Source organism: Puntigrus tetrazona, chromosome 15, assembly GCF_018831695.1.
Source record: "Puntigrus tetrazona isolate hp1 chromosome 15, ASM1883169v1, whole genome shotgun sequence".
NCBI classification, from domain to species: domain Eukaryota; kingdom Metazoa; phylum Chordata; class Actinopteri; order Cypriniformes; family Cyprinidae; genus Puntigrus; species Puntigrus tetrazona.
In genome coordinates, this window is record NC_056713.1 from 4,457,228 (window position 1) to 4,484,816 (window position 27,589).

The following is a 27,589-nucleotide window of genomic DNA, read 5'->3' on the forward strand; positions in this document are numbered from 1 at the left end:
TATTATATCATCCAAATTAAAAGCTCCTCAAGTATTACGAAAAAACATTGTGTTTTGTGTAGATCTTTAGAATACCCAAAAGAATACACTAATGAAAAAACTAATAATAGTAATAATTAAAAGATGATGCCTTCAAAAACGACCTGTTGTTATTAACTCTTACTTGAGCAATTATAGATGTCTTCTTTATATATTAATGACAAATAAAAAAAAATTAAGAGAAAAAATATCTTATGTAGCATATGTAGTTAAATGACACGAGTAGATATTCAACAGACATGGAGATTTGTTTGTTCTTCTTCTTTATTGCTGTTTGGGCATTACTTGTATAATGCATTTCTATCTCTATAACTGATATATATTGGTTCCTTTGTAGTTTGCTAATATTTTAAGTAATCACTCAAGCAGTAAGTAATTATTTTATTTTTAAAGTTGCATGTAATAATAAATCTATGATATATGTAACTAGAGTGCTCAATGACTGGTTGCCAAATTGTAATTTTAATGTAATATAATAATAATAATATATACTTTAAGAAATATTAAACATCTGATCAAGAGCACATGAAACAATACTTTTTATATAGTTTTGTAACATTTAGTGCTACCATATATAAGCATACTGTTTTCCCATATGTGAGCCTCACTTGAATTTAGTCAAGCTGGATCAAGGGCCAGTTATAAACTTAGCCTCTATGTTAAAGTCTAAAGTCTAAACACTTTTGTGTGTGACTACAGGTTTTAGAATCAGAGCTCATCTTCACAAAAACATCAATCCTACTACTAAGATTTCTCTTAAATAGCAAATAAAGTTCTTAGCTAAGAGTTTCCTCTTAAACCCAGCTCACAAAGCTGCTGAGAACAAACTTTTTCTTAAGGAATAGAAAAGTCTTAGCGAAGAAATAATGTAATGGTGGGAATTGACCTGTTGTACTATGATTGATATCAGCATCTTACTTTATTACACACGATGATTGGCTGAAGAGTTTCATATCAGAGAGATTTATTCATACAAAATAATGTTATAGGCGTGATATTATTTTGCCATGTTTAAATAGAGATTCAAAAAATAAAGATGTTGGCATATAAAATAATCAAATCTGATAGCTTAGTAGATTCATTCTGGATGTGCATATAAACACCAATGCAAATAATGTGTGGCTGATAGTCAGACATGGCGCAAGCGTAAAAAACATTTGGGTTCAAGAACAGGTGATACTTCTTGCCCAACTCCTTAATGGAAAGGATTTTGTCCAAGAAAAGTTAGGAGTTGGGATAACCTCCAAGCAAATGCAAAGAAATTTTGTTTAGATGATGGCTAAAAATGTTTCTATTATGAGGCAGATTGCTGGCAGTGTAAAGCATTTGCAGGTAGCATTTAGGATAGTTGTAATTTGGCTGTAGTGGACCTCTTCATTACTCCTAACGTTTCACAGATTTGGGAGCTAGTTTTAGTGCTAAGCGCTTTGAAACACTCTTTCTACATTTAGGACTAGACACGCCTGGACTGATACGATTTTCCCTTAAATCATTAGTTATGGAAGCTTGCTTTTAGCTTTGTGAAGATTTTTTATGAATGCATGCCCAGATCTTTTCAACATTTTAGGAAAAGATGCTAATTTATTTACAAAAGTGTCATCAATCACTGTATACAGCATAATATTGTAGAGATAATGAAATGTTGTCTTACGTTGGATCTCAGTAATGACCAGGTGTACTGAGAGATGCGGACTGTGATGTTTGGCATCGTTGTGCAGCAAGTGCTCACAGCCTAGCCGAGCTGGGCATTAGCCTTGCAAGCTCAAATCAGACGGATGTGTACAGATGCTATTGAAACAGGCACCTGCGCCATGAGAAAGACAACACAGAGGAAGTCTTTTACTGAACCCAGAACAGCTTCTACACGTGCCAAGGAGGGAAAAAAAGCCACTATCCGGAGATGAGGTTGACTACAATGAGGAGTTTTGTTGAACCTCTCTCTGGCAGCTTTAACGAAGGCAGGATGCTTGTTTGTAAAGATGCTCTACATCATTATGAATCGCAAGGGCAGGACTTGTTTCTCTGGACACCTGGTCTCATAGACTTTCCTTTGAGCTGCTAGATAGAGGAGCTTCTCTGTATGTTGACAGAGAGTTTTGACTTCCCCACTAAAGAGCTTTGTATCGCTTTCTAGTTTTTATTCCTCTGCCGCTGTCCAATAACAGACTCTTATTTAGGAAGCGCCAAGAATAGAAGTCATGATTTATTGATTGGACACATTTTCATAAGACTTTTGTAAACAAGCAAATAGAGCTGGAAATCGTAAACTAATCAGCTAATACTGCATCAGGCAGAGTACAACTATGCCATTTATTTAGATAATTCAATGAATCCATTGGTACAGAAAGTTATATAGTGCTAGTCAGGATACCATGACAATATTTCACACATTACCATGTACTCTATGCAATACACTACCATAATCTACTATACATGATCATCATTGCCTCAGTAAATTTTTTGTAAATGCAATGGTTTGGCCATGTATACTACAACGTGATTGATTTATGCACTAAACTGTGTTATGCCTAGCCTTCTAATTCACTGTCTAATGACAATCTATGACTCTTTTACCTTTGTCAAATAGTTGGCTAATTCATAAACATACATACAATCCTCATTTATTCATTTTAAATTTACATTTTTATTTACATTCTGCTTATGCCCCACTAGCTCAGGTTTACAGGTTTTTGACCGACTTTTATGCGAAATAGCAACTTTATAAAATAATTATGTTTTCTTCCATAAGAATGAGTTGGATTTATGATTTACCACAATATAAGTCTCGATCCTCATTGCAGCTGACCAAGAATTTCCCCTACTTCTGACTGTGTTATACCACAATTACACCACAGTAATAGATTGTTAAAGGATGATGTGGCAGTGTTCCCAAACGGTTTTGCAGAAACACATATGAAATTTGCTGAAATGTGTGTAGATATTGTAAGTAGCACCTAGTTATTTACATCTATGTTAAGCTGCTAATCCAAGTCGCATTATAATAAAAGCGACATATCTTTATCATAATTGTATTGTGATGTACATTCATGTCTAACTGATTATCTGAAAGGAAAAAAAAATCATACGGAGAATTGGCTCTACGCATTGCTTGTTGAATTGTATTTGAGATGTGTGTGTTGCACTCAAAATGGAGCTAGATGAGCTTTGGAGGTAGAAGTCTGTAATTTTGATTAAAACAAAATGAAAAACATAGAAACATATGCACGAATTGTTCTCAATAAGATCTATAACATGTCTTTTACAAAACATGCCAACTTTAATGTAAACTCCTTTAGGCTGAATTTACAGCATTAGGCCTAATGCACAGATTTATATCGACATTTAATGTATTCATTTAGTTTGGGCACTTTTAGCCGCTGACTTATAAATGACAAATGCAACAAAAAGCAATTCATTCTAAGCAGGCAATAACATGAGAAGTACTAATGCAAGTGTTCTCACAGACAGAAATAAAAAATAGCAAAAAAAAGCTCAGAAAGGTTTTTTTTTTCTGTGTGTGTTCATATGGAAAGATGGGTTTTTAGCCATTTCTTGAATACTGAAGAAGATTTGGCTCTATTGAGAGAGTTCAGAGTATCATTCCACCGTCCGGGAACAGTGAGCGTGAATATTTCTGTGATGGTACCATGATGTGCTGCTTACTGACCGTAGGCTCCTCTGGATGCAGAGATATACAGTAAGTGGAGGTAAGAGGGTCCCATTGCTGTTCTTCAAGCATCAACGTATTGAACATAATGCAAGCTGCAACCATTTGCCAGTAGAAGAGAGGTGTAACGTGGGCCGTCTTGGCTCATTAAAGACTAATCGTGCTGCTATGTTCTGTGTTGCTCATAGAGGTTTGATGGCCAAAAAGAACATTGCAATTGTCCGACTATAAATGACACTGCATTCCTGGACAAGGAGATATGCAACCTGTGTGACTGTGCTTTCATTTGCCATGTGGTCATCTAAGCTCAGCTCATCACTAAAGATAATTTAATGTGAGATGGCATGATGTCACGTTTCTGTGATGTATGTCCTCACTTACACTCACATTTATTCACGCTCCCAAAATTTCCAAAATAGTAAATATTGTAATGCATTGTGTCTGCTAAAAATATTGAACCTACTTTATTGGCATTTAAGTATTCTTGTATATACAGGTGCAGTACACATTGAATAACTTCGCTTAAAGAGAACATCTGTAGTTTCAGTATCAAATTTCACATCTAATCTGTTATAAAGCATGCAAGCATTTGGGGGCTAAGGTGTTGTGAAATGTGGTTGTAGTAATCGTTTTAACATCTGTATATGCAGTGCACATCCTGACTTTGTTGAGTTAGTTTGTGTTCCTAGGTCCAAAATATTTTGTTGACCCTGGAACAGCATTGTAATCCAACAATTTAGTTTTATTCATACCTTAACCTAACTTTTACCCATGAGTAATCCTAAAATTAGAGAAAATGATAGATGAATGACACTGGCGTACAAGCACAGAACACAAAAACTTCTCAAAAACTATAAACTGGCTCTTTAGATCTGATCGAGTTAATCACAATGTTGCACTTAGCAAAAACAGGTTCTGCATAAAGCTTATAAGAATAAAATCAAAGGCCTTAAAGCATTTGTGCTTGATTTCTGTTAAATTGCACCAAGAATGGCTAGAAATGGATTGGTGTGTTTTATAGTGTGTAAGTTAAATTAATTTGTTAACTGTTAATTACTTATGGAATTAAGTGATGCCAGCCAGTAGCTATTAGCTGCAGCTCCAGAGATCCTACCTAACACTATCATTGATGAATATGATCTTGCTTTACTTGGCTAAGTGACTTGCCTTAATAGATTTAGCGCTTTTGAATATGGAAGTGCTTAGATTGAAATTGCCGACTAACAGCCTTGTTCATGCCATCAGCTGGGCAAATTCAGACATTAAAGTCAACAGCGCTTTTCGTTTTCCGATCTCAGCCTGCTGCAAGTCGGCTCTTAACGAGCCGCTCACGTTCGCTCGTTTAAAACATGACAGCGGGAATCAGAGGCGCACCGCGAGGCCACACTCGGCGTGCTTTTACCCCTTCACGACATCAGAAGCCGATCTGTCTGCACACATATCACAGGCGAGCAGACGGCAGGCCTTTTCTCGTCTGTCATGTCCTGCTTAATATTCATGAAAGCAAATTGGGAGACAGTCATTTGGCAAGTGCGAGTGCTAAAGCCTGTGGGGTTGTAGGAGAGAAGTGCATACTCACAGTGGCAAAACCTTGTCCCGTTCGCTTCTACCTTGTCCTGGGTCGCGTCGTCCGTCCCCAGCCGCCCCTTGGCACCTTGTCTCGCCCCATCTCCCCGCCCCAAAACCCAAAGCCCCCAGGCGGTGTGCTGAGTGTAGCCTTAATTACCCCAGGCCCCTGACAGAGCCTGTCATTGCGGAGCAGATATCCCATGATCCTGCTCGGCACTGACAGGACACACTGAACCTGGCAAAACCAGAAGCTCGACATTGGCTCAGGACGGAATCTACACAACTATCTGTGAAGTTTTTTAAACAAAGCAGGCATGTGGAGCGTCGACGTTCAGCTGGACCGTAGGCGTGGAACAGGCTGGAAAAAGCTCAGGTCTTGTAATTGATCTACTTTGCATGTGATTAGATGTATCAAACTGGTTTCACACAGGGGTGAAATGCTATTGACCTGCAATGTGCTCTAAAATGGCGATTTCTGGATAGTTGCTTGATGGAAACTAGGTAAAGTAAATAAATCACAAAACTTTTTTTATCGGCACGTCAATGGTACTCGACAGGCATTGATTTGTTCGTTTATTTGTGGTGTTAGTGTTTGCCTCATCAGCATTGATCACACCTTTGCTCAGATCAAATGCATCAGTGGTGCCAAAACGGTTTGGTATGGCTGATTAGACAGTTGAAGATGATAAATGCTGTTGTGCGTGATTGACCAGTCACCCTAAATTTGAGTCAGTGACTAGTGTTCTGTCTGTTACGCTCTTTAAACGAATGTACAGTTGTTCTTTTCTTTTCATCTCACAAATTTTTTATGCTTTAGTAAATTGTGTTGCATTTCAAGTCTGCCAGTAGCTTTTTAGGAATTACCACATAATGCATAATTAATAATTGTATTTATCAAATTGTAATAATTTTCAGACCCTAGCTAATGCAGTGTTGCCAAGCTAAGCTATTTATAATTTAAAGGAACTCATCTATAGAACAGCTATTTATTGTATTTAGCTCTAATTCTAAGAAGTAGCTAGATCCATCAACACGGCAATATCATTTCAGATATAATCTGTCCCATGACGATTTATAATTGACCCAGTTTTATGGCACAAAAACAACATAATCTAGGATCACACATGATGTGCAGAACCAGATCTTACCAAGTTCGACATGTTCCTGGATCGACATCATTGTTGACCCTGGAATAATGCTGTGATTAACCAATCATATGCAAAGAAGCAGTTTCTAGTTTTTGTGAAGTTTAGGTTCATAACCATTGTTTGGTGCCTGTAGTTTCATTTGTCTGATTTTAGGTATTACTCATGGGTAAGGTGCATGGGTTTAGCTGCAGGGTTATGGTTTTTAATAAAAATGTTGTTCCAGTGTCAACAAAACATGGTCAACAAAAACTCAGGACGTGCCCTGGGATGTACTGATTCACTAATGACTTTTTAATGCTTCTTATGGCAAATAATGACAATTATAAGCATCTGTTACCTAGAATGAATCAGACCTTTGAACTCTATAGAGCAAGGGCTGCTTGGGAAAATTCAATTCATTAGAACAAACCGGACTTTTGAATTTTATTTAGAATGAATCAGATTTTCCAATGCTATATACGTTTTGAGTAATATGAAGAGTGTTTCTCAAATCACTCCACCAAAGCGTAAATTTTAGGAACAATACATTAATTTGTATTCACCCCCAAAGTACTCATTCACTATCCTCTACATTACGCCACTAATATAGCCTACTTGAAGGAGTAAATGAGAAAGAATTAGCATGAAAGAATGTGTTGGAAGGACTGCTGCTTTTTGCATAGTTTGTGTTTGATTTTTAATATTAAATCTAAAAAGCGGGACGGTGTGATTGTGACCAGGTGTGGTTTAAGAGAAGAGAATATAACGTAAATAGTCTTTTAATCTTCTATAAACAATATAGTTACAAGCAGGAAGGCAGGCAGACTCGAACCACACAAATTAACCACGGATGATCGGACAAACTGAACTGAAACACACAGGAATAAATACACAAAGTAATTGACTAAATTAACAAGACACACCTGAAGACAATGATACAATTAACTGAAATGAAAAGTAGGGCATACAGAGCATGTGGAACATGAAAACAAAGACACGTGACACCTGGTAAGCTAAACCACAATGCTGTACTATGATTAAAAAAAAATATATATTGTTATGTTATGAAAATGTTGTGATTTTTGTTAGAAATATGTATGCCATGTGATTTCCCAATTCGCAAAATTGTACACTATTTTAGCTTTTTAACAATAAATTATTATTACTTTAAATGCAAATATTACTGGCCTGGGGCTGAAGTAAAACTGTAAGTGTGAATTTCCATTCACAAATTTTAGTAGATTTGACAACTTCAGTAAATTTTAGGGTTTAAACAAGGAGTGGATATTCTCTTTGAGGCCTCTAGATTCTGACTGGCAGTCTTTGCCTCTGGCATAAAGCTCATCTCCTGGTGCTCTCAAAGCCAGCACTCTTTAGCATGCTGTCAGTATGGCAAAAGAATCTCTCCCATTTCTACCTTTTGTCCCGTAACAATATGCTTATGAGGCACAGAACTGAACCTAAAATGGAGCTAAATTCCAAAATCGCAATTAAGAAATTCCTCCACCCCGGTATTCTGATTGATATATCCAAAAATATATAGATAAAACAAACAAGCAAATAAATTAATGCATTAATGTAACATTGCACACTATCAAAAGTGCTGTTGTTTTTTTATGTCAACACGACCTTGTTGGAATCACTTATTTATTTGGGTGAATAATTACGTGACTCGCTCCTAAATATACTCGGTTATTGGCATCTACTGACATAACAAGGTAATATTCAGCAATAGCTATTGTAAAGTCCCACTACTAATGCACAAACTAATTGCATGCATTTATATGTTATGTTAATATTTATTGTTCTGCAATAATTTATGATTTTCAGGTGGGATGTGACCTGTATACTCTCCGGGGGTTTTAGCTTTTGATATATTCTTATTTTACGGGAGAGAAATACTAAATGAAACATCAATTGGTGCTTTCAAACCTGTCTGTAAAACTTGCATGTGAAATGAAATCAATATATTTGAGCGTTTCAATTTGAGGATGCTTTTGTTACGCACGCACGTGTGCCTTGCTAATGTTATGAAGGTATAAAAATTCATGAAAGTTGTGTGTGTGTGTTTTTCTGAAATGCCCTACTAAAGTCACCTTGGCTTGGTGTTAGCCACTTTCCATCAGGTGCAGCCCATGCCTCGGGTGACACGACATTAAAGGCCTACAGGCAAAGCAAGGCCAGTGCATTAGAGTCAGCTGCCATCCCAATCACTCTTCTTGCCCAAAGAAAAGGAAGAGTAGATGTATTTGATGTACAGACCTTCAGATGAGAGGAGCAGTTTAATATTGAATAGAGTGCGGTTTTTCTTCCAAAGCTGTACCCAAAGAGAGAAAACCTTGGTTAATTATGAATGCACACAATACATTATTAAACAGTGTCACTTTTTTCGTCTTTATAGTTCATTTCATGAAAAATTATGACAATTATGAATTTTTTCCTCCAAGGTTGCTGAGTATTAAAGTGCTGTTTTTTTGTTCAAATGTAGGACCCTTGATGTGACTTCTGCTTTTAGACTTAATTTAGCTAGTTTTTAACAAATACATCCATCAAACATGAGCATATATATTTTATACATTTTAAAGATATACATTTATTTTGAACTAAACAGAGCATTTAAGGTAATATACTTAATGGGGATATGGTGTTTATTTGGATCAATTACTCAAAAATCTCAAAACCTATGGTTGAATAGAACAAATGGTAAGAGATGCATGAAAAAATGTAGATAGTGGTGGTGCTTAGAAGATTGGAATTGAAAATCTGGTACGACTCAAAAACTAGACTGCCAAAGGTTAAATAGGTATTTTTGTTTTCATGAAGCCACTGGGTGGCAATGGGGCTTCACCATATGACTTTGGCACATTATTTTACAGGCATGTATCTAACCTAACTGGTTACACTTTATTTTGATAGTCCACTTTAGACATTCTTCTAATTAATAAGTAGCATTGTTACTACATGCAAATCATTTTCATTAATTTGTAACTACATTTTTTCTTACTCTCAGAGAACACTGTTAGGTAGGTTTAAGGTAGTAAAATAAGCATATGCATATACTTGCAAAATTTCTCATAGTCAGTGCGTTGTAGTTGTGAACCCATCAAAATAGTGTCTCCTAATACTCTAATGAATGCTAGTTGACATGTAGCTGACATGTTACTTACTGTTACTAGAATGTTAATAGAATACCTAAAGTGAACTATTAAAATAAAGTGTAATAATAAACTAAAATAATCATTTACTCTCTGCAATCTAAATATCCTAATTGTGATTTATTCATTTGTAGTGGAGACGCATTGAATTTAAATTTCTTCTACATCAGCAGGTCTTTATTTCATTACGAGAAGCCACACTTAGAGAACGCTCTTCTATTAACCATCATACCCTCATGAATTCATCAAGTGCCAGGTTATTAGTGCAGGATGTGTTGAATCACTTGAGTTAGTTCGCAAAAAGTCTTTATCCGTCCTCTTGGAATGAAGATCAACAATGATTGCTTTGGTTTACAAAAGAGTGAGTGAGCAAATTCTTATTGCGTTAAGGCCAGAATGTTTTCACACACCCTTTAATATCGGAACAAACGCTCCGCCAAGCCTCTCGCTGGCAAAACAAGATATTTTAACAGATGGTTGCTTCAGCGTGCCACTTGATGAATGGTACCATATGCCTCAGATTGCCACAGTAAAGATTATCACCATTACGAGCGCTTGTTCGCGGGTTTCGTTTGTTTGCTCGTCTGTGTTTGCTCATCAAGCGTGCCAACAACTGGAGTGTTATATCTGAGCATGTGGGCGCACATGTGTTTATGAATACACGCCGTCTTCCGTGTGTACCTTCTGCTTTGTGACTGAAACCCGCTGATCCTCAGAAAAGGTTGAAACTGCTGCAATTTGAAACCTTGTTAGAAATTTATGAAGTGCTAAAATGTTTCGTCCCGAGGGAAAACGCTGCCAGCTGTCACTGGTGAGCCATTTACTGCCAAACGGAGATTGGTGCTCAGACAGAGTCTGTGGCAGAGCATGGGAGAGATTTTCATCAAGACACGAGAGAAATTCAGCAATTAGCTGGAAGTCATTCAACTTGAACTTTCTTTGGTTGTGATTCGCTTCATGATGCAATGCCATGTTTTCTCTGATCCTTAATACTCTCTGTGTACTCTGTTCACTTTTGGGCTCATGTATATTTAATGTGATATTACAAAAAAAAATAAGATGCCAGTTTGATGCTTTTGTCATTTTAAAAATTAAATATAAAATAATTCAAATATACAAACAATTGTATATCAAAATAATTTTAGCATTTTTACTCTAGAAGTAGATCACAGTGTATTTTAACTTTAATTAACTGTCTTATGAAACATTTCAACATCAAATTGTCTTATCAATGCTTCTTCATCTGTATTATTGTACCCACTCACGCACTCTTGTCCTTGTCTTTTTCTTTCCAGTTTTCGGTGAAGATCTACGTTCCAGCTTATATTTTGTCAATGCATCTCTGCAAGAGGTAGTGTTCTCAGCACCACAGGGCACTGGTGCCGTGTCCTGCAGCGGCCGTGCCCCTGCCGCGCTGCGCTGGTACCTCGCCACCGGGAGGAGATCTACGATGTCCCTGGCATCCGCCATGTGCACCCCAATGGCACGCTGCAGATCTACGGCTTCCTGCCATCCAGCTTTAGTAACCTAATCAATGACAATACATACTACTGCACAGCGGAAAACCCATCAGGAAAGATCAGGAGTCAAGATCTACACATCAAGGCCGGTCAGTAAGCTCAACAGAACAGCAACAAAAAAAAATCTCTTTACCCTCAGCCTACCCCCTAAACCTACGGATCACACAAAATCTGTTAATTGTTTTACATTTTAAAAACACGTCATTCTGTATGATTTCTAAACAGTTTTCTTCATGGGAAAATACCTGTTATTACTGTCCTTATGGGGATAGTGTATTTGGCCTCCATAATGTAGGGAATAACAGGTACACACACACACACACACACACACACAAAGAAAACAGTGAAAATCAAGAACTAATCTAGTTTTTAACATATAAAGTAACCTTTCAGTTTTTCAAATTACCTACAGCTCAGCATTATATATTAAAAGTGCTCGTAGTTGTACTTCTCTGACAGCTCTGAGATAGACAGATGAAAAACACTGAAATATTAATGATTTTTTTGCTTAGGTCAGTCATGTGTAGAGAAGACAATGCTGGAATTTGGGTCATTTTTTTTGCGGGCCATTGTGTATTCTCTCTTTCTTTAGCTATCTCTTTTTTTACGTTTGGTCACCTGAAGCGACCAGCAAGTCATCTTAATAAAAATAAAAAAATTAAAAGCACAAATATATACTCTTTATATATAACTTTTATTTTATATATTGCTCATTTATTAAATTATTTACTAATATATTATACTGTATTGATATATATATATATCTTTCTAGCAGAATGCAGTATTGTGAACTTGTACGAATGACACTGAGTAAAAACCTCTTTGTCTTGACTGCAGTATTCGGGAGCCATACACAGTGCGGGTGGCTGATCAGAGAGTCATGCGAGGGAATACGGCGGTCTTCAAGTGCATTATCCCGGCCTCAGTAGAGGAGTACGTCAGTGTTGTATCATGGGAGAAAGACACAGTCTCACTTGTCTCAGGTAGGGTTGATCGTTCGCATTGCTTTTGAAACTTGCGAGAATTACGTAAGCCTTCTTTTGCCTTTAAGATTTAATTTTGAGTCTTGTTGAAACAAAATGGCATTTTTCAAGTAGCTGTTTGCTTTACTTTATAGTATATGTTTGTTTTAACTACATAGTTGACTGTTGCATAGTACCGTCTGGCTGGATTTGCCAGGAATGGAGGAATTTAGGGAAGTGTGGTTTGTGGCTATAGACGTGCGAAAGCTACTATGTAGTTTAGCAGACGCTATACATTCACTAGTTATTTGAAGTCCTTTTATTCAAAGATATGCCTGGCAAAAGAAACTGTACGTGACAGACGGTAAACGTCTTATACCAGAGCTTTTATTGAGCTTTGAAAAATCCATTCTCTCACCAATCAATGTACATCACCACTTATGACTAGCTGACGACATTTCCATGGTAACACTCTGGTAGTAATAGGCCAGCGTGGTTGGTTGAAATATGGAATAATATGCACAATATTCCTCATACCTTTATGAATGGTTCTGCAATTACATGGTCGGTGTCATTTATAAAGATGAATTTTATCTGATGCACATGCCAATATCAACCCGTGTGCAAAATGTCAGAAGCATTAGACCTATCCAATGCTCATCCTCGCTAAATATTTAATGATGAAGGACCTCAGACATGTGGCTGAAAGCTCACTGGCATATGAAGCTGAAGAATTGTTTACTCTTGCAGAGAAGTGGGCTTTAAGATTTCTATGCTGGCATGCGCCTGTGTTTTATTCTTTCTAAATCAACCAGGTATTGCTAATAATTGTTGTTGGTGATGTGGTTAGCATGAACCTTTGGGGATTAGATTAGTTGTTTAAATACATGTTCTTAATACATGTGTTTCATAAAATACCAACAGCAAACAAACGTACAGTCAGGACACATTCAATTCTGCTGGAATACCGTTGTGTTGTTACATCTGCATACAACATTTGCTGGAAGTGGCTGTTAACCAGTAGTTATTATGCTATAGCTGTAGGTATAGAAACCTTTCTAAATTCTTCACAATATTAATTTAATGCCAATAATGAAAGATTTGGTATATGGCAAGACTACTCTTGGGTCTGAACTTGGGCCTCCACGTCCCAAAGACCTCCTCAAAACAAAATGCTGGTCGTGTTTTAAAAAGAAGCAGCCCTTCCGTTGAAAACTACTAGAGGTCCGCCTTTTTCTGGTCTAAAAGCTTTTAAAATCCAGTGAGTTTTGGTGGGTGCAATCAATTCCAGCATAATTTTTTTTTCACATGGAATTCATAAAATAAGCTGTGGAAATGTATTGCAGTTTCATAGACATACATATCTGCTATCAAAGCTATTTGCATTTTATTTTCTTGTCCTAGCATTTATTTAATGTTCAATCCCAGATATAGCTTGGATGTTTTTCCAAATGCGGACCGATATTTTGCCATTTTTGCACATCTCTCACAATATCTATCAGATACATGGAAATTTGACTACTTAGCCCTAGTTCACTGAGACAGCTTTATTACTTTTCTTCACATCACGTCTCACGAATTTCCTGAGTATATACTGACAAAAAAAAAATGTTGGGTGTTTTTTAAATTATTTAAATAAAAGTTTCAAAATGCGATTTATACTTTCATGCTGCATTTTCGTATTTTAATGTAAAAAAATCTGGTCTAGAAATCGATTGCCGAATGCGTTACAATTAAAAAACAATTTTAAAGAACCAGAATGAATCACAGTTTAGCAAATTTTGCTTTCCGACCAGTCATTTTCTCGTTCGGAATTGTAAATCAGGATTGTCGCGTAAAATACTGTACATCGCAGCGGAACGATTGTGCCGTAAGCATGAAGCATTCGATCTCTTTTCCCTTGTCTGCTTAGCATAAATCAGTGTTCGAGTGGGACGCGCGAGCTATTCCGGCCCTATAATTCTGGCTAACGCTGGAGATTGTCCCGCAAATCACAGAGAAGATGAAATGCATGATTACAGAGTGGGACTTGTCTTAATTAATGAACTGTGATTGAAAATATAATTACAATATGAATTACCTCTCAAAATAAAGACTGCTCCTAGTCATTTGAAGCGAGGCCTGTTTTAAATGTGAATGAACAGGGCCTAATGATACTCTAACTTACCATTAACCTGTCATGCATTTTAAAACGGACCTTTCTGTGTGCGCTTTCAAATTCATGGCTGTGGATCCGTCCCCTCTCGGCTTTTGATAAACAATTGACAGCTTTAATAAAGAGATGAAAGGCTGTGCAGGTGAAAGGGCCCATGTGTGTGCGTTTGTGAGTGTATCTTCCTCTTTGAGTGTCCAGTGCACGGAACAGGTCCTAATGCACCTTGCAGGCTGTTTTTTTGTATGTATTTCAGGGATTTGTCTACTGAATATTGATGGTGGCCGTATTTCTTTTGTCATCTCGTCTGCATGCAGACCTTTTATCCATTGGTTCACCCATTTGATCTTGTTTTAGTGACTGAAGGGATGCAATCAGCCTCTTGGAAGAAGCCTATTTACTTACATTATACACATTTCGCTTTTTTTTTGTTTTTTTTTGGAAAAATTGAATTGAAAGGTCTAGTTGTAAAAATGGTAGCAGTAGTAATGTGCCTTAAAGAATTAGTTCACCCAAAAATTAATACTTAGCGGTAAAATGGTCAATGTGACATCAGTGGTTCAACCTTAAGGTTAAAACAAATTGTTGAATAAAGTCATTATTATTATTTATTTTTTCTTCAATTATGGTTGATGTCACATGGATTATTGTATTGATGTCCTACATTTCTGGATTTTGATTGTGGTAGTATCCTTGCGGTCTACGGAGAATCAGAAAGCTTTTGGATTTCACCAAAATATTTTCATTCTAAAGGTGAATAAACGTCTTAGAGGTTTGGAATGAAATGAGGGTAAATAATTACTAACAGAATTTTCATTCTTAGGTACTATACTATCCCTTTAAGAAACGACTTTTCCTTTTGATGGCAATCCCAAGCTCTCTAATATTTTAGCCTCCCATTTAAAGTCCTGTCTACACGCATGAAAGAAAAGAGTTTTTGACTCTGACCCCTGTTACTCAGATTGTTCAGAAACTGACAGCTCCTCTAATAACTATACTGTAAGTAGCTTGTTGCATTTGCGCTAAACTTTGGTCCCGCTATAATTTTTTACAGCGCTTCGCCTTCGGCTTTTCTCATTACAGTTTACTTCATGGCTGCAGAAGTGTCCCTCTCTCATGGCTGACATTCACTGACATTTGTCAAACCATTAAGCTCAATTCACTTTCCTTCCAGCGCGGTTAGAGGGGAAATCACAGCCACATGCGCTTTACTTATTTAATGGGCTGTTTCTAATGGGTCTTTGCCGTAAATATTGAGAGTTTGCATTTGCAAATGCGTTGATGAGTTAATCTTTTTAAGGTGCCGTTGTGGATTGACGATTAAGATGCTAACTGGATAATGAATGAATCGTTTCAGGCATGGTACTTCAGTGTGTTTTAGCCAGTAGGAATGCATTCAAAATGCTTTGGTTTTGAGCACAGTCACTGAACACACTATGCAGTCTGAATGGGAGTTTTAATATATTGCTTACATTTGTAGGACATTATTTGTTTACAAAGTAATTTGGTTCCTAAGGTGTTGTGGATGGTTGCTAGTGCATTGCTGTATGGTTACTGGTTGCTATAGGGTTTCTTACTAAAATACCTTTTACTGTCTACCAGGTGAAAATCCTTATTTAAGTCTGATCAGCAGTGTTGGGTAGATTACCTAAACACTTTTATACATACTTTGACCTAACTTGTTTGTCACGTTGACCTAAATAGGCTGATCTAGAGAACTGAACACCCATTCCTATTGTTTTTAATGCAATTAATCTAATTACAAGTACTTTGGGATTTGATTACGTAATCTAGAATCAGTTACTACCTAGCACCGCTGATCACTTATTTTTAAATATGATTCTGTTGTTATATCAAATCTCTACTCGACAAGCTACACAATTAGAAATGTTGATCATGTATATCAAAAAAAGTTTAATACTAATATTTGTGGGTATGTTCAAATCCTTAGCCGTAAGTATGAGCAATAATATTAGTGCCTCAATAAACATGATTAAATAATGCATTTGCATTTCCACGAATAATATTTCATAACCTCCCCGTTGCAGTCATGAACACCGGCGATTTGAAGATAACCGGAAACAAAAGAACTTGTAAAAATACATTTCAGATCAGTTCCTACATTCATATATCAAAATGTGAACTTTAAAAGCATAAAGCCGGTATAAATACCAAGCGTGTGAGTGGAGCGAGGAATATCAGTGCCATGGACTCCTCTGTGCGACTGCCGCTGCTTATAGAATATATAAAGAGCAGAGGGGCGGTCAGACATGTTGAAAAGCCAGCGCCATGTTTGAGTGAGTGCGGCTGGGGCCAGAGACGGTGTCTGTGACTGCTGCTGCCGCTGCTGCTGGGAGCCTGCAGATAGTGCATTCTCATTAGAACAAACCCACACTCCTTTCATCTTTCTCTAGCCTGCAGATTAAGTTGGAGATGGTGAAGCACCAGGCTTACAGACTGAAGCTAGAGGAGAAAGATAAATGTAAGCCTCTCTCTCTCTCTCTCTCTCTCTCCCTCTCTCCCTCTCTGTTTCTCCGCTCTACCTTCTCTTTGTGTGTACAGCAAATGTTCTATGCAGTGTGGACGTCTCCTGAAACCTCTCTCACTGCTGTAGGAGTAATGGAGTAAAGGTTTCTCATGGCTTTAACCCCCTTAACACCTTACTTTAACTGTATTTCTAAGCCATAACAGTAGGTCAAAAAGAAAACGATATAAATAATTATATATATGGTATAAATATATATATATATATATATATATATATATATATATATATATATATATATATATATATATATATATAAACACAGTATTCAGACACCACATATAATTTTTCAGATTTTTACAAGAAGGTGCAGTTCCCTATAGTTTATTCATGTAAGTCAGGATAACAAAATAAAGTAAATAAATTCAAAAATACCAGTCAGATTTGGGACCAAAAATGATCCAGACACTTTACACCTGACCGTCTTTTTCTTAAATTTCGATCTTTTTAGACCACAGGCTGAACTAAATGTAACATCTGACATAATTCGTTGCATACTGTTTATAAGATCAGTTCAGTGTTTCTTCGTTCAGTCTCATCTTTGTATGTGTGCGTGCTGCCATCTATGTTGGATTACATTTCTGCGGATTATTAAAGGACTGTTTATTGTGATACCTTCTTCATCTTTTCGCGTATTTCCTGCACCGCACCGTGACGCTATCAAAGCTATCTCACGTTATCAAGATTTTTTCATTATTATCGATCAAATAAACTGTGATAATGTGAGAAATGTTGAAGGTGTCTGAATAAATTTTGGTTTAATTTAGACACACATATAGGTAACACACACACACACACACACACACATATATATATATATATATATATATATATATATATATATATATATATATATATATATATATATATATATATATATATATATATATATTTATATTTGTACAATAATATATCCTGAAATAAATATCTTTTGATTTCTGCCTCAAATAATATTGAGAGCTTTGAATGCGTCTATCCTTTTGTCTGTAAAAAAACAAAAAACATACTTTTGTGTATACATTCCTACTATACATTCTTTAATCAGATATTGTATGTTGTAAGTGGGTCACATCTTAAGAAGAGAAAACAGTCTTCTTTAAAGCATCACACCAGACCATAACTGCTGTTTGTCTGACTAGACCGAAGGCCGGCTCACTAGAAGAGCGGATCATTTTAAATCTAATTTGTGATATCATTGTTTCATCCAGATAAAGTGTATCTACAGCTGTAATTGTGATGTGAGCTGTATGTGTATCGCTTGAAAAAAAAACATGTACAATTCTGCTCCGCATGCCTTTAAAAACCCCTGCTTTCATCACGCAAAATACGTCAGAGAGAGAGAGAGAGAGAGAGGGGGAAAAGAAAGAAGGATATAGTGTAGAGGAGGGAAAAAAGGACCTAAAAAATCAATAGCTATGTACATTAATCACACAGCTGCCACTGAGAATTATGGGAGCATAAGCTGAAGGATGCATTTGTGCATTTGCAGCATGAGTGCTGGTGAACGTTTAGGGAATACAAAGAGAGAGGGAGAGTGAGAGAGAGAGAGGTATCGGTTTTCTGATGTCTCCTTTAAAGGGTGCGGTGTACCTAAAAAGAAATGGTTAGGGGTTGGTTTTTATATCGCAGAACTTTGGCATTGCACAAACATACACTGAACAAAACAAAACAATTAAATAAAAACAATACAATGTGTTCGAAACTATATATATACAGTATGTGTGTGTATATATATATATACGTATAGTACTGTGTGTTTGTGGGGGGGGTAGTTGACGCTATCAATATAGTCTTATATAATGGCAGTAAAAATGTACATAAAAATAACATTGAAGATAATCCTTTGTAACTCTGAGAATGAATATACATTTTTCTCACGTTAATTGTGTCTTATGTCTTTTTCCCTACATTTTTGCTATGACCTATGTGACCATAGGAAATTTTTATTTTATTTTGTCAGCTATATTTAAATAATTTTTCTTATGTAACAAAATTGAGGACACTTTAAAAAATACATTTCAATAATCATTAAAGGTCTTTCAAGAGGATAGCAATTTCTCATAGTAAGTTAACAGTTTTTAACTCAATATTTTTCAAATTTATGATGAAATTACGTAAAAATGTCATCTAAAAAGTACTTTGTGATCTAAACAGCAAAGTTTCCCCCCTAAAGTTGATTTCTTTGCATTTGTTTAGTAGTTATTTAAAATTAGAGTATGTAATACTAACGTGTACCAATCAGGTACTTTATTTTTATTTATTTAAGATTTATATTTAAGTGTCTTCTGCTCATCAAGGCTGCATTTATTTGCTCCAAAATATTTTGAAATATTTTTATTAAATACTTAAAATCTGTATTTCTATTTGGATATATTTAAAACAATTATTCATATGATGGCTAAGCAGAATTTTCAACATTCTTACACCAGTCTTCAGTGTTACGTGATCCTACAGAAATCATTTTAATATGCCGATTTGCTGCTCAATAAAAACACATTATTGTTGTCTATGTTGTCTTCATTTTCTTAGATGAATAGAAAGTTTAAAAGAATAGCCTTTAGCTGAAAGAGAAACAGGATTTTCTAACATGTATATAAATGTCTTTATTTTCATTTTAAATCAGTTTAATGCATTCTTGCTGAACGCAAGTAATAAGTTCTGTAATTTATTCTAAAAAAGGAGAAAAAAAACCCCACTGACCCAGTAATGTCACAAAACCTCTAATTTTAGATTTTCCTATTTCAGATAAATCACAAATTCATTCAATTATGTCAAAAAGCGAATCGTACACAACTGTTTTAAACATTAATGATAATATTTTTGATTAATATTAAACACCAAAGGTTTTGGTTCGAATCCAACCATGAATATAATTTGAGGAAAAACTAATGCAAATTTTCCCGTGAAACAACAATTATTATTTATTTATTTATTATGTAGCAACGACACATTTTAATATAACACTAAAATACTTTATAGTCATCGCCTTACTGAAATAAAATGCATTTTATGTTGATTCCCTAAAAAGTGTATGTGGAAATGCACATTGGAAATGTAAAGGATATAACTGCGGATTAATCCCTCTTACATCACTGTTTACTGATAAATAAGAGCAATATGGTGGCGATTAGGCTGTTTAGGATGAATATGATTACCGAACGGTCTGCTCAGGCCACTGGGGACTAAGCGAGACTTAATCTTTAATAAGCGCTGATGAAGCCGTTACCGTCTGATGCTATGCTGCTGCTTGGCTCCTCTCCCAGAACAGGACTTTTCCCGAGCTTATGGATAACACCACGCTGACGCACTGGACCACGGCCAGGGGCATAAAATAACAGCGCTCCAAATGGCAGATTAGTAATAAGTGTGGCGTGAGCTAATTACGGACGGAACAACCAATTAATTTCAGTTTATAAACGCCTGTAGATTTGGCCTGGTTTTTACCCCAGGTGCCCTGGAATAGGGTCCGTCTCGCCCCATTGCTGGAGGAGGCTGGTGGCAGGTGTTTTGGGTCCTTGGTCGAGATCTTCCATATGTACAGGTGCAGAGGTACTTCTGGGGTTGTCTGAGTGCCGCTTCTTGTCTCATCTTTGAATTGAACGGTCCGCTGACGTCTGAAAGCACGAAAAGGCACTCGAAACAACAAAGCATCTAAGAAGCGTTTGATTTGTTTGTGCTGCATCTCGCTGGATACGGTCATTGTTAATTTTTATGGCTTATTTTTGAATCGCGAGGATCGATGCCGTCGTTGACAACTGCCTTACTAACCATTAGCAAACTAGGAATTTGGAAATGGGTAGGGTTAGAGATGCTGATAAGGTCATGTTGAATAAGGCATTTATTCGTTTATAAATGACTAATATTCTAGTCATTTGCATGCTAATAAGCAACTAGCTGACCATTATTTAAACGATGATAAAGATGACAAGAACATTTCATACCTTCGTTTTGTTTTTGTCTGTTAAAAGACATGACTATTTGAGATTTGGATTATTAAAAGGGTCATGAACTGCATTTTTTGATGAAATATGACAGCCGTTTCAATAAAAGCTGTTTTTGGACTAATGAGGACGACTTGATTTTGTTGTTTGAAGTTTACGTAGTAGAATGATGTTTTTCTTTTTGATTTCTAAATTCACAACCCCTTTAATAAAGAATAATAACTAGAATTGAATCACTGTAAAAGCAAATGTTCACAACCTTACACCCCATGCATCAAACTGTAATGAAATGCGATTAAAAATCTCCCCCTCTATTGAATTCTGAGAATAATGCCTAACTGCTGTCTGTGTGGGGTGGAGGCATCTTTTACTTCAGCCATAACTCTCAGCCATCTTGTCTGACCTTCCACCTTTCCCAAGTTTACAATGCTAACCATTTAGTTCCCTCTTAATCAACCAACATCGTAGTTCAGAATGGAATAATAGCTTAATACACACTGAATGCTGCCTAACTGAAAACAACAAAGTTACTCTCAAATTAGCAATTACTTTTACTTTTATCCCAAATATATATACGGACAAAATGAACGAATGATGAAATAGTTATAAAGTAATAAATGCCACCAAGCCTGTCTCTAACATTACCCGTATCCCACCTCAATAGCAACAAAAGTGTTTTGCAATGCAATATGACCACAGTAAGTATATTGTACTTATATTTTGATCTAAGTACTTAGTAGTTAAGGCCACCTAATATAAATTTCTAAGCTAGTCTACTTTAAAGGAGGAGAGTCACAAGTCACTTTTGATTTAATTTACGATGTATCCTATGAATAATTAACTGGAAGCATTAAGAAACTCTTGTTTTTCTCTCCAAATTCGAATCCTCACGTCTTTTCCATGTTTACTTTCGCATAGATGCTTTAAGATGTAGTTGTCACCTTTTCAGTTCTAAACCCTATTAGAATACTTTGTATATATGTATATACGTATATATGCTTCCGACTGTCCCATTGACCACCAAGTAAAATACATTGTCAAGATCTAGAAAAGTATGAAAGACATTGTCTCAGTACTTCATCTGTGCCGTCAGTGGTTCGACCGTAACGTTATGAAGTGATGAGAATATGGTGAGCATTGTAATGTCACCATAGCACCATTTTGGAGCGATTTTTAAAGTGTAACGGAAGCTGGTAATTCACACAAAGCAGGGTATAGGAAAATAGAAATGGGTATAGTGGAAATTACATGACTTTTTTTGGTATGATGTAATTAGTCGAATGCTGGTTCAGTCATATGGCAAATATTTCCGAATAAAAGAAGACATTTAAGACGATTAACAAATTTGAGGCATTAAACAAATAATAAAGTGTGATACCCTGAAATACATCACATTTTTATGAGTGAAAACTGTCAGCTGGTAAAATTGCTTTTATACAGTGACAAGAAATCTTCAAAACTCATTTACAAAACATCATGACAGGTTTCTTCCCCTAGTTTGTGGGGTGGGATATCATAAGGTTGCAGACTGACCTTTGACTCTTGATGACGTACACAGCGATCTTAATGTAGCATGAGTCAGCCAATCACAATGGTTTCTGCAAGCAGCATTTGCTTATCACATGAATTCAGCTGTGCTTTTGTGTGTGTGTGTGTGTGTGTGTGTGTGTGTGTGTGTGTGTGTGTGTGTTTGATGTAAGAAAAAGAGAGGAGCAAGTCACTCTGTTTCATTTTATCAAATGCAAGCCTATAACAAACTGCATCACTCTCTTACTTGTTCCATGCAGCTGCTGCTTGGAATTTGATATGTGTATGTTGTATTTAAAATGATCAATTATGGTATTCTGAATACATCAGGGTGAAGGGGAATTCTATTGCTGTTCGTGCTGAAATGAAAAACAGAGAGAGAGAGAGAGAGAAGGGAGGAAAAAATTTGGAATCGATTTTCCCGTTACTTTCTGCTGTACTTGTGTTGCCATGGCAACATGGTCAGGTTTCTCCATCCTCCCAGGGCAAATGTAATTGTTGTCTGTTTCTCAAAGCTAGAGTCAACATTCAGCATCTCACACTCTCATGGCTGCTCAACACACCACAATCACACATATTCTCACATAAATGCTTTTTAAATGGTGCATCCACAGTTAATGGAGGCTTTTTTTATCATTACCAATTATTAATTCTGAATGCTAACATTTTTTCACAGGTCCGTAATTTTTTTTATTTTAATTTATTTAAAGATATTGGCAATTATTTTTTCAATATTTATTGGTTTGTACGATTGAATCACTATTTTCTGTGAAAATCGTTTGTTGTTACACTGCAAAAAAAGCTTAATTGTTGCGTTAGAAGTTATTACATAATAATATAGTTAATATATTCTTATTTTCATCTATTTGAAATAGGTGACGATTAATGTTGTTCTCACGTAATATCCTCATGTCTAAATATGCATTTTTGTTTTTATCTTAGATAGTTTGAAGCAAATATGTTTAAGATCTTAAAGCGTATTTAAATGCTTGCGATACTTTAGGATCAAACATACTTTAATTATTTTAACAGCACGTGCGGTTTTAATGTACACTTTTTGAGCCAAATTGACTTCGGTTAAAATGTCTTGATCAAAAAGTCTTTACGAATGGGAAACAGGGTGCAGATGAGACTAGCCTGTTTTCCTTCAGGAGTAATTAACAGGTTGACTGGTTTGGGAGTAAACTACCTCAGCATCTGAATCAAGCAGGCCTCTGGCTAATAATGGTGTCTCATATGGAGTTGTCCCATGGCGACGCTGCCTCTGCACCCTCCTTTTCTAAATAACTGTTAATTAATACTTATTCCTCGGGGACATAAAACACTCACGGGGGTATTGCAGATGGCTGTTGATTCCGTACAAGTTGTTTTTTTTAGTTAAAGAATTCCCAGAAGCACTTGTTCTGGTATGGTTGGTTATGTTTGGCTAAGTTCTTACCGCAAATTTCTATTTTGGCAAAGGTACTTGATTGTCTGGTGTATTTAAAAGTGATGTATTTAATTAGACTGTTAGTATGTCCCTCTCCTGACCTTTCGTTTTTACAAAAATAAGGTATCGTGGCCCAGAAATGCTATTAGAGAGTTATGGCAGATGTTTTTAAATGCATTTTATTAATAAGCCTACTTCAAAGAATACCATAGTGCATGTCTGTGTGGCCTGTATTTTGCAACATGGACATTTTTTTTATGCTTTCTGTTTCCTAGACTTTTAGTTTGTATGTACTTGCTTGTTCATGTGCTCTTTTCTATCATTGCCTATTAATTAAATAATTAATATATTTCACGTGATCCTCGTTTAGTTCCTCATTGTTTCTAGCATACCCGATCCTCGGGTCCTTATTTCCCGTTGTTAACTCTTTGGATTGTTTTCTTTAGTTTGGTGTCGGTAAAGTCAAGTGCTACAGACAAATCTCCTTGTTTCCTGGACCACATTTATTCAAATTTACTTCTAAATATTTTTAATGACAATTCAACTTAAAGTCATACTGTATTTTTTAAGAATTGTTATGCGAAAGCTTTTTTTCACAAGTGCAACTGCTATTGTAAGAAAGCTGGTAATCATGTATGATAGAAAATATTCACTATGCACTCTCAGAAATAAAGGTGCAAAAGATACACTATTAGGTTTTAAATTAGTACACTTTCAAATACAAATATGTATGTGTATATATATATATATATATATATATATATATATATATATATTAAATTAGTATCCACGTCTAGACATGCCATCAGTATGGCTTTAAAAACTCCCAGTGTTCTCTTCATAGCTCTATGCTGATAGCTTTTAGGCCTAATTCCTGATAATTGCGGGTTATTAGGTCAAACCCATTCTTGCACGAGTCTGACTGCACAGTAAATGTCACTTTCATGCCTTTTCTGTATCTCTTTTCACAATGAGGTAGTCGGCTGCTGTATAAAAATAGATTTTAAGAGCGTTTATCGACTGAAACATGTTGATGTATGGACGAGCGTAAATATTATATAAATATATCAGCATTGGTGACATTTTTCACTTGATACCGTGGGTTGAATTTGGTCACAGCGACAAAACATTTGTAATTTGAAAAGATTTTTACCTCTCTAAAGTAGTTATACAGTAGATGCTGTCGGGACTATAAAACCTTTAAGTGTTTACACGTACAAATATATACAAATAATACAAAAGCGATTACCCTGGTGTCTTTATCCGATGATTAGTGCGTTATGACAAGAACTATCTGTTAAAGCCATTGAAACAGTTTACCTTATATTGTTCGTTACTACGCAGTCACTTTACCCACTGAACACTTTTATAAAGCACTCAATTAAAACATGCAAAAGCAAATTTACCAAAAAAAAAAAGGTATTTTGTAAATGGCTCGCAGACAGATGGAGAGCAGCGTAACTAGTGATTCTTCTGAAGTGGGTGAAATCTATTTGCTTGTTGAAGCTGCTTGTATAATCCTTTAGTTCCAGTTGGCAGCTGTGAGCAAAGATACGGCACTGCGGGAATTTGCATGAATATCATTGAGAGGACAAAGAAATGAGCGCGATAAGCGTGCATGTGCAGACTCCTTTGCATAATCCCACCTAATCCATAATCTGAGCTCTTAGAAAATATCACCGAAATATAAGTGAGGAGAAAACCCATTAATAAGCGCGTACAACTAAAATAACGAGAGAGATCACATAACTTTTTTTTGTAGAGGTGGACAGTTCATTATCAAGATTATTATCGTTCAGCCACAGCTTTCATGGAGCAATTAAAGAGAGATCGCATAAAAACAGGTATGACACCTGAATGCTCGGAAGAAACCTAGCAACCGTCCAGCAATGACTCGCTGTGGTTTTTATTCAAGTTTTGCACAGTTCAGACGCGTGCACCAATATTTTGTGAGGAATAAAAATTGACACAGGTTTTTGCAAGAATGTAAATAATGTGTATAGCATAGATCGGATCAGTTGCTCAGCCGTCTTTGAGCGCATATTGCTTTTTATTGCAGACTTTGAAAATCTGTGGGAAACCGCAGTTTGAGCTGTTGACATCTTTTCTGAAACTTTAGACGAGAGCAGAAAAATACCGTATTTACAGCAGAAACCAGAGACTTGGCTCTGTTGATGTACAGTGAAAAAAAATCTCTCAATTCTTACAGGTTATTATTATTATTATTATTTTTTTAAAGATTAGATTATTTTATTTTTAGTTCATTATATAGACCAACGTACTAATTCAAATATACATTTTATTGTAAACACATTTATCGTAAACGCATTTTTAACTATAAATACATTTATGATGTGATGCGTGTAAAAACAGAACAGAACAAATAATAAAACAACAACCCACCCCCTTTTTTTGGAGTGAGTAAAATAGACCAAAACATTTATTTTAAAATCATTAAAAAATATGATTAGTTTTTGTTTATTTAATTTGTTTGGTTTTGGTATTATTTGCTTTTAGTCAAAAAGACCAAAACAAGTTTCAACTATGATTGTCACTTAAGCCAATATAAAAAATGTACTTTTAAATAAATTATGCTGCGGTTTTATTATTTTCAGTGTATACAACCCTAGCATCTACCTGGCAACACCCCAGCAACCTCCCAGAACACTTGCCAAAGCTCTAGGAACACGCTAAAACCACCCTCAGCAGTACTGCGACACCCTGAAACAAGCATCGAGTTTTGCACAAGCCTTTTCTTCGGAAAATGTAATTTAGTTGAGGGAAGTCAATATGTGCGTGGATGTATGGGCATATTTCTTTGGAGAAAAGTCTGAAAAAGCAGGGAAAGCTGTCCACATGCACTCTATTTAATCTCATTGCTCAGAGAAACATTTGCGATATTAAACAAATCTCATTTGTGGTTTTCTGGTGACATTACGTTGAAAAGTAAAACATCAAGTTATTTGAATGCAGCAGTGACATGTTGAGAGAAGGGCTTTGCGTTTGAGGGCGTGATTGGCTGCCACCGAAATGGTCAGCAAAGCCCGCTGCCAATTGAATGAAAGCAGTAAATCATTCTTTACAGACAGGAAGGCTGCTCATTTCTCTTTTCCTCCATTTCGGCTTGCTGTACATGCTTAGAATAGAGCTGAAAAAATCTCGAGATTTAGTTCATTATATCACCTTCGTACCGTGTCTCTACGCCTTTAGCTCATCTCTTTCTTATCCTCTTTTTTTTCCGACCACCTCCATCAGCCAGTACAATATTAACATTTCATTCGAAAAGATGGAAGAATAATGTTTTCAAAAAACCTCACACGATGGAAGAAGACAATTCGGTTTGAAATATTTATGCGTGTGTAGGCAAGAAAATGGCCCAAATGTGAGACCACGAGCAGAAAAGGGGGAAAATGGCAGGAAAACATGACGTGTGGGGAGGGAGAGAGATAGAGGGATGAGGAGATGTGTCTTGTAAGCGGCTCACTCCAGGGCTGTGGCGCATAATCAATGAAGAGAAGTGCGCGTTGTAACCTCTGTGTTCGAGCGGTCTCGCTGAGGCCCATCCTATTTTTATAGGGAGGGCAGGTCTGTTGCTATGCTCCAGCTGAGCAGGACTACCACAGAGAACAGGCCACTCGCCACCAGCTCTACTGCGTCTCTCCCAGCATCCTCGGTGTGCTTTTCCGGCATTTCTACAGAGAAATGTTCATGTAGTTGTCTGAAAAATTAGGTAAATATACATTATTACCCAGTGGTTTACATTTTTTCTGATATACGAATATTTTCCAAAATCTATCAAACACAGCCTACACGGCCCAATTTAAAACGTTTGGACTAAGTACGATTTTAAAACAAGTTCAATTGAAAGCTAGGATAGTTCGCCCAAGTAAAATTCTGTCATGAATTATTCACCCTCACGTCGTTCGTGTCACGTCACCCTGGCGCCATTTTAAAAA

The 27,589-nt window shown here is 36.2% G+C and overlaps 1 protein-coding gene across 1 annotated transcript in view; it reads left to right on the top strand.

Annotated features, from left to right (window-relative positions):
* The window catches only part of LOC122359318 (Down syndrome cell adhesion molecule homolog), a 108,422-nt gene that overhangs the window by 13,690 nt on the left and 67,143 nt on the right, over positions 1-27,589 (top strand). The window contains 3 exon segments of the mRNA XM_043259627.1: positions 10,853-10,993; positions 10,996-11,170; positions 11,915-12,060. Coding sequence (XP_043115562.1) covers positions 10,853-10,993; positions 10,996-11,170; positions 11,915-12,060 — 462 coding nt within the window.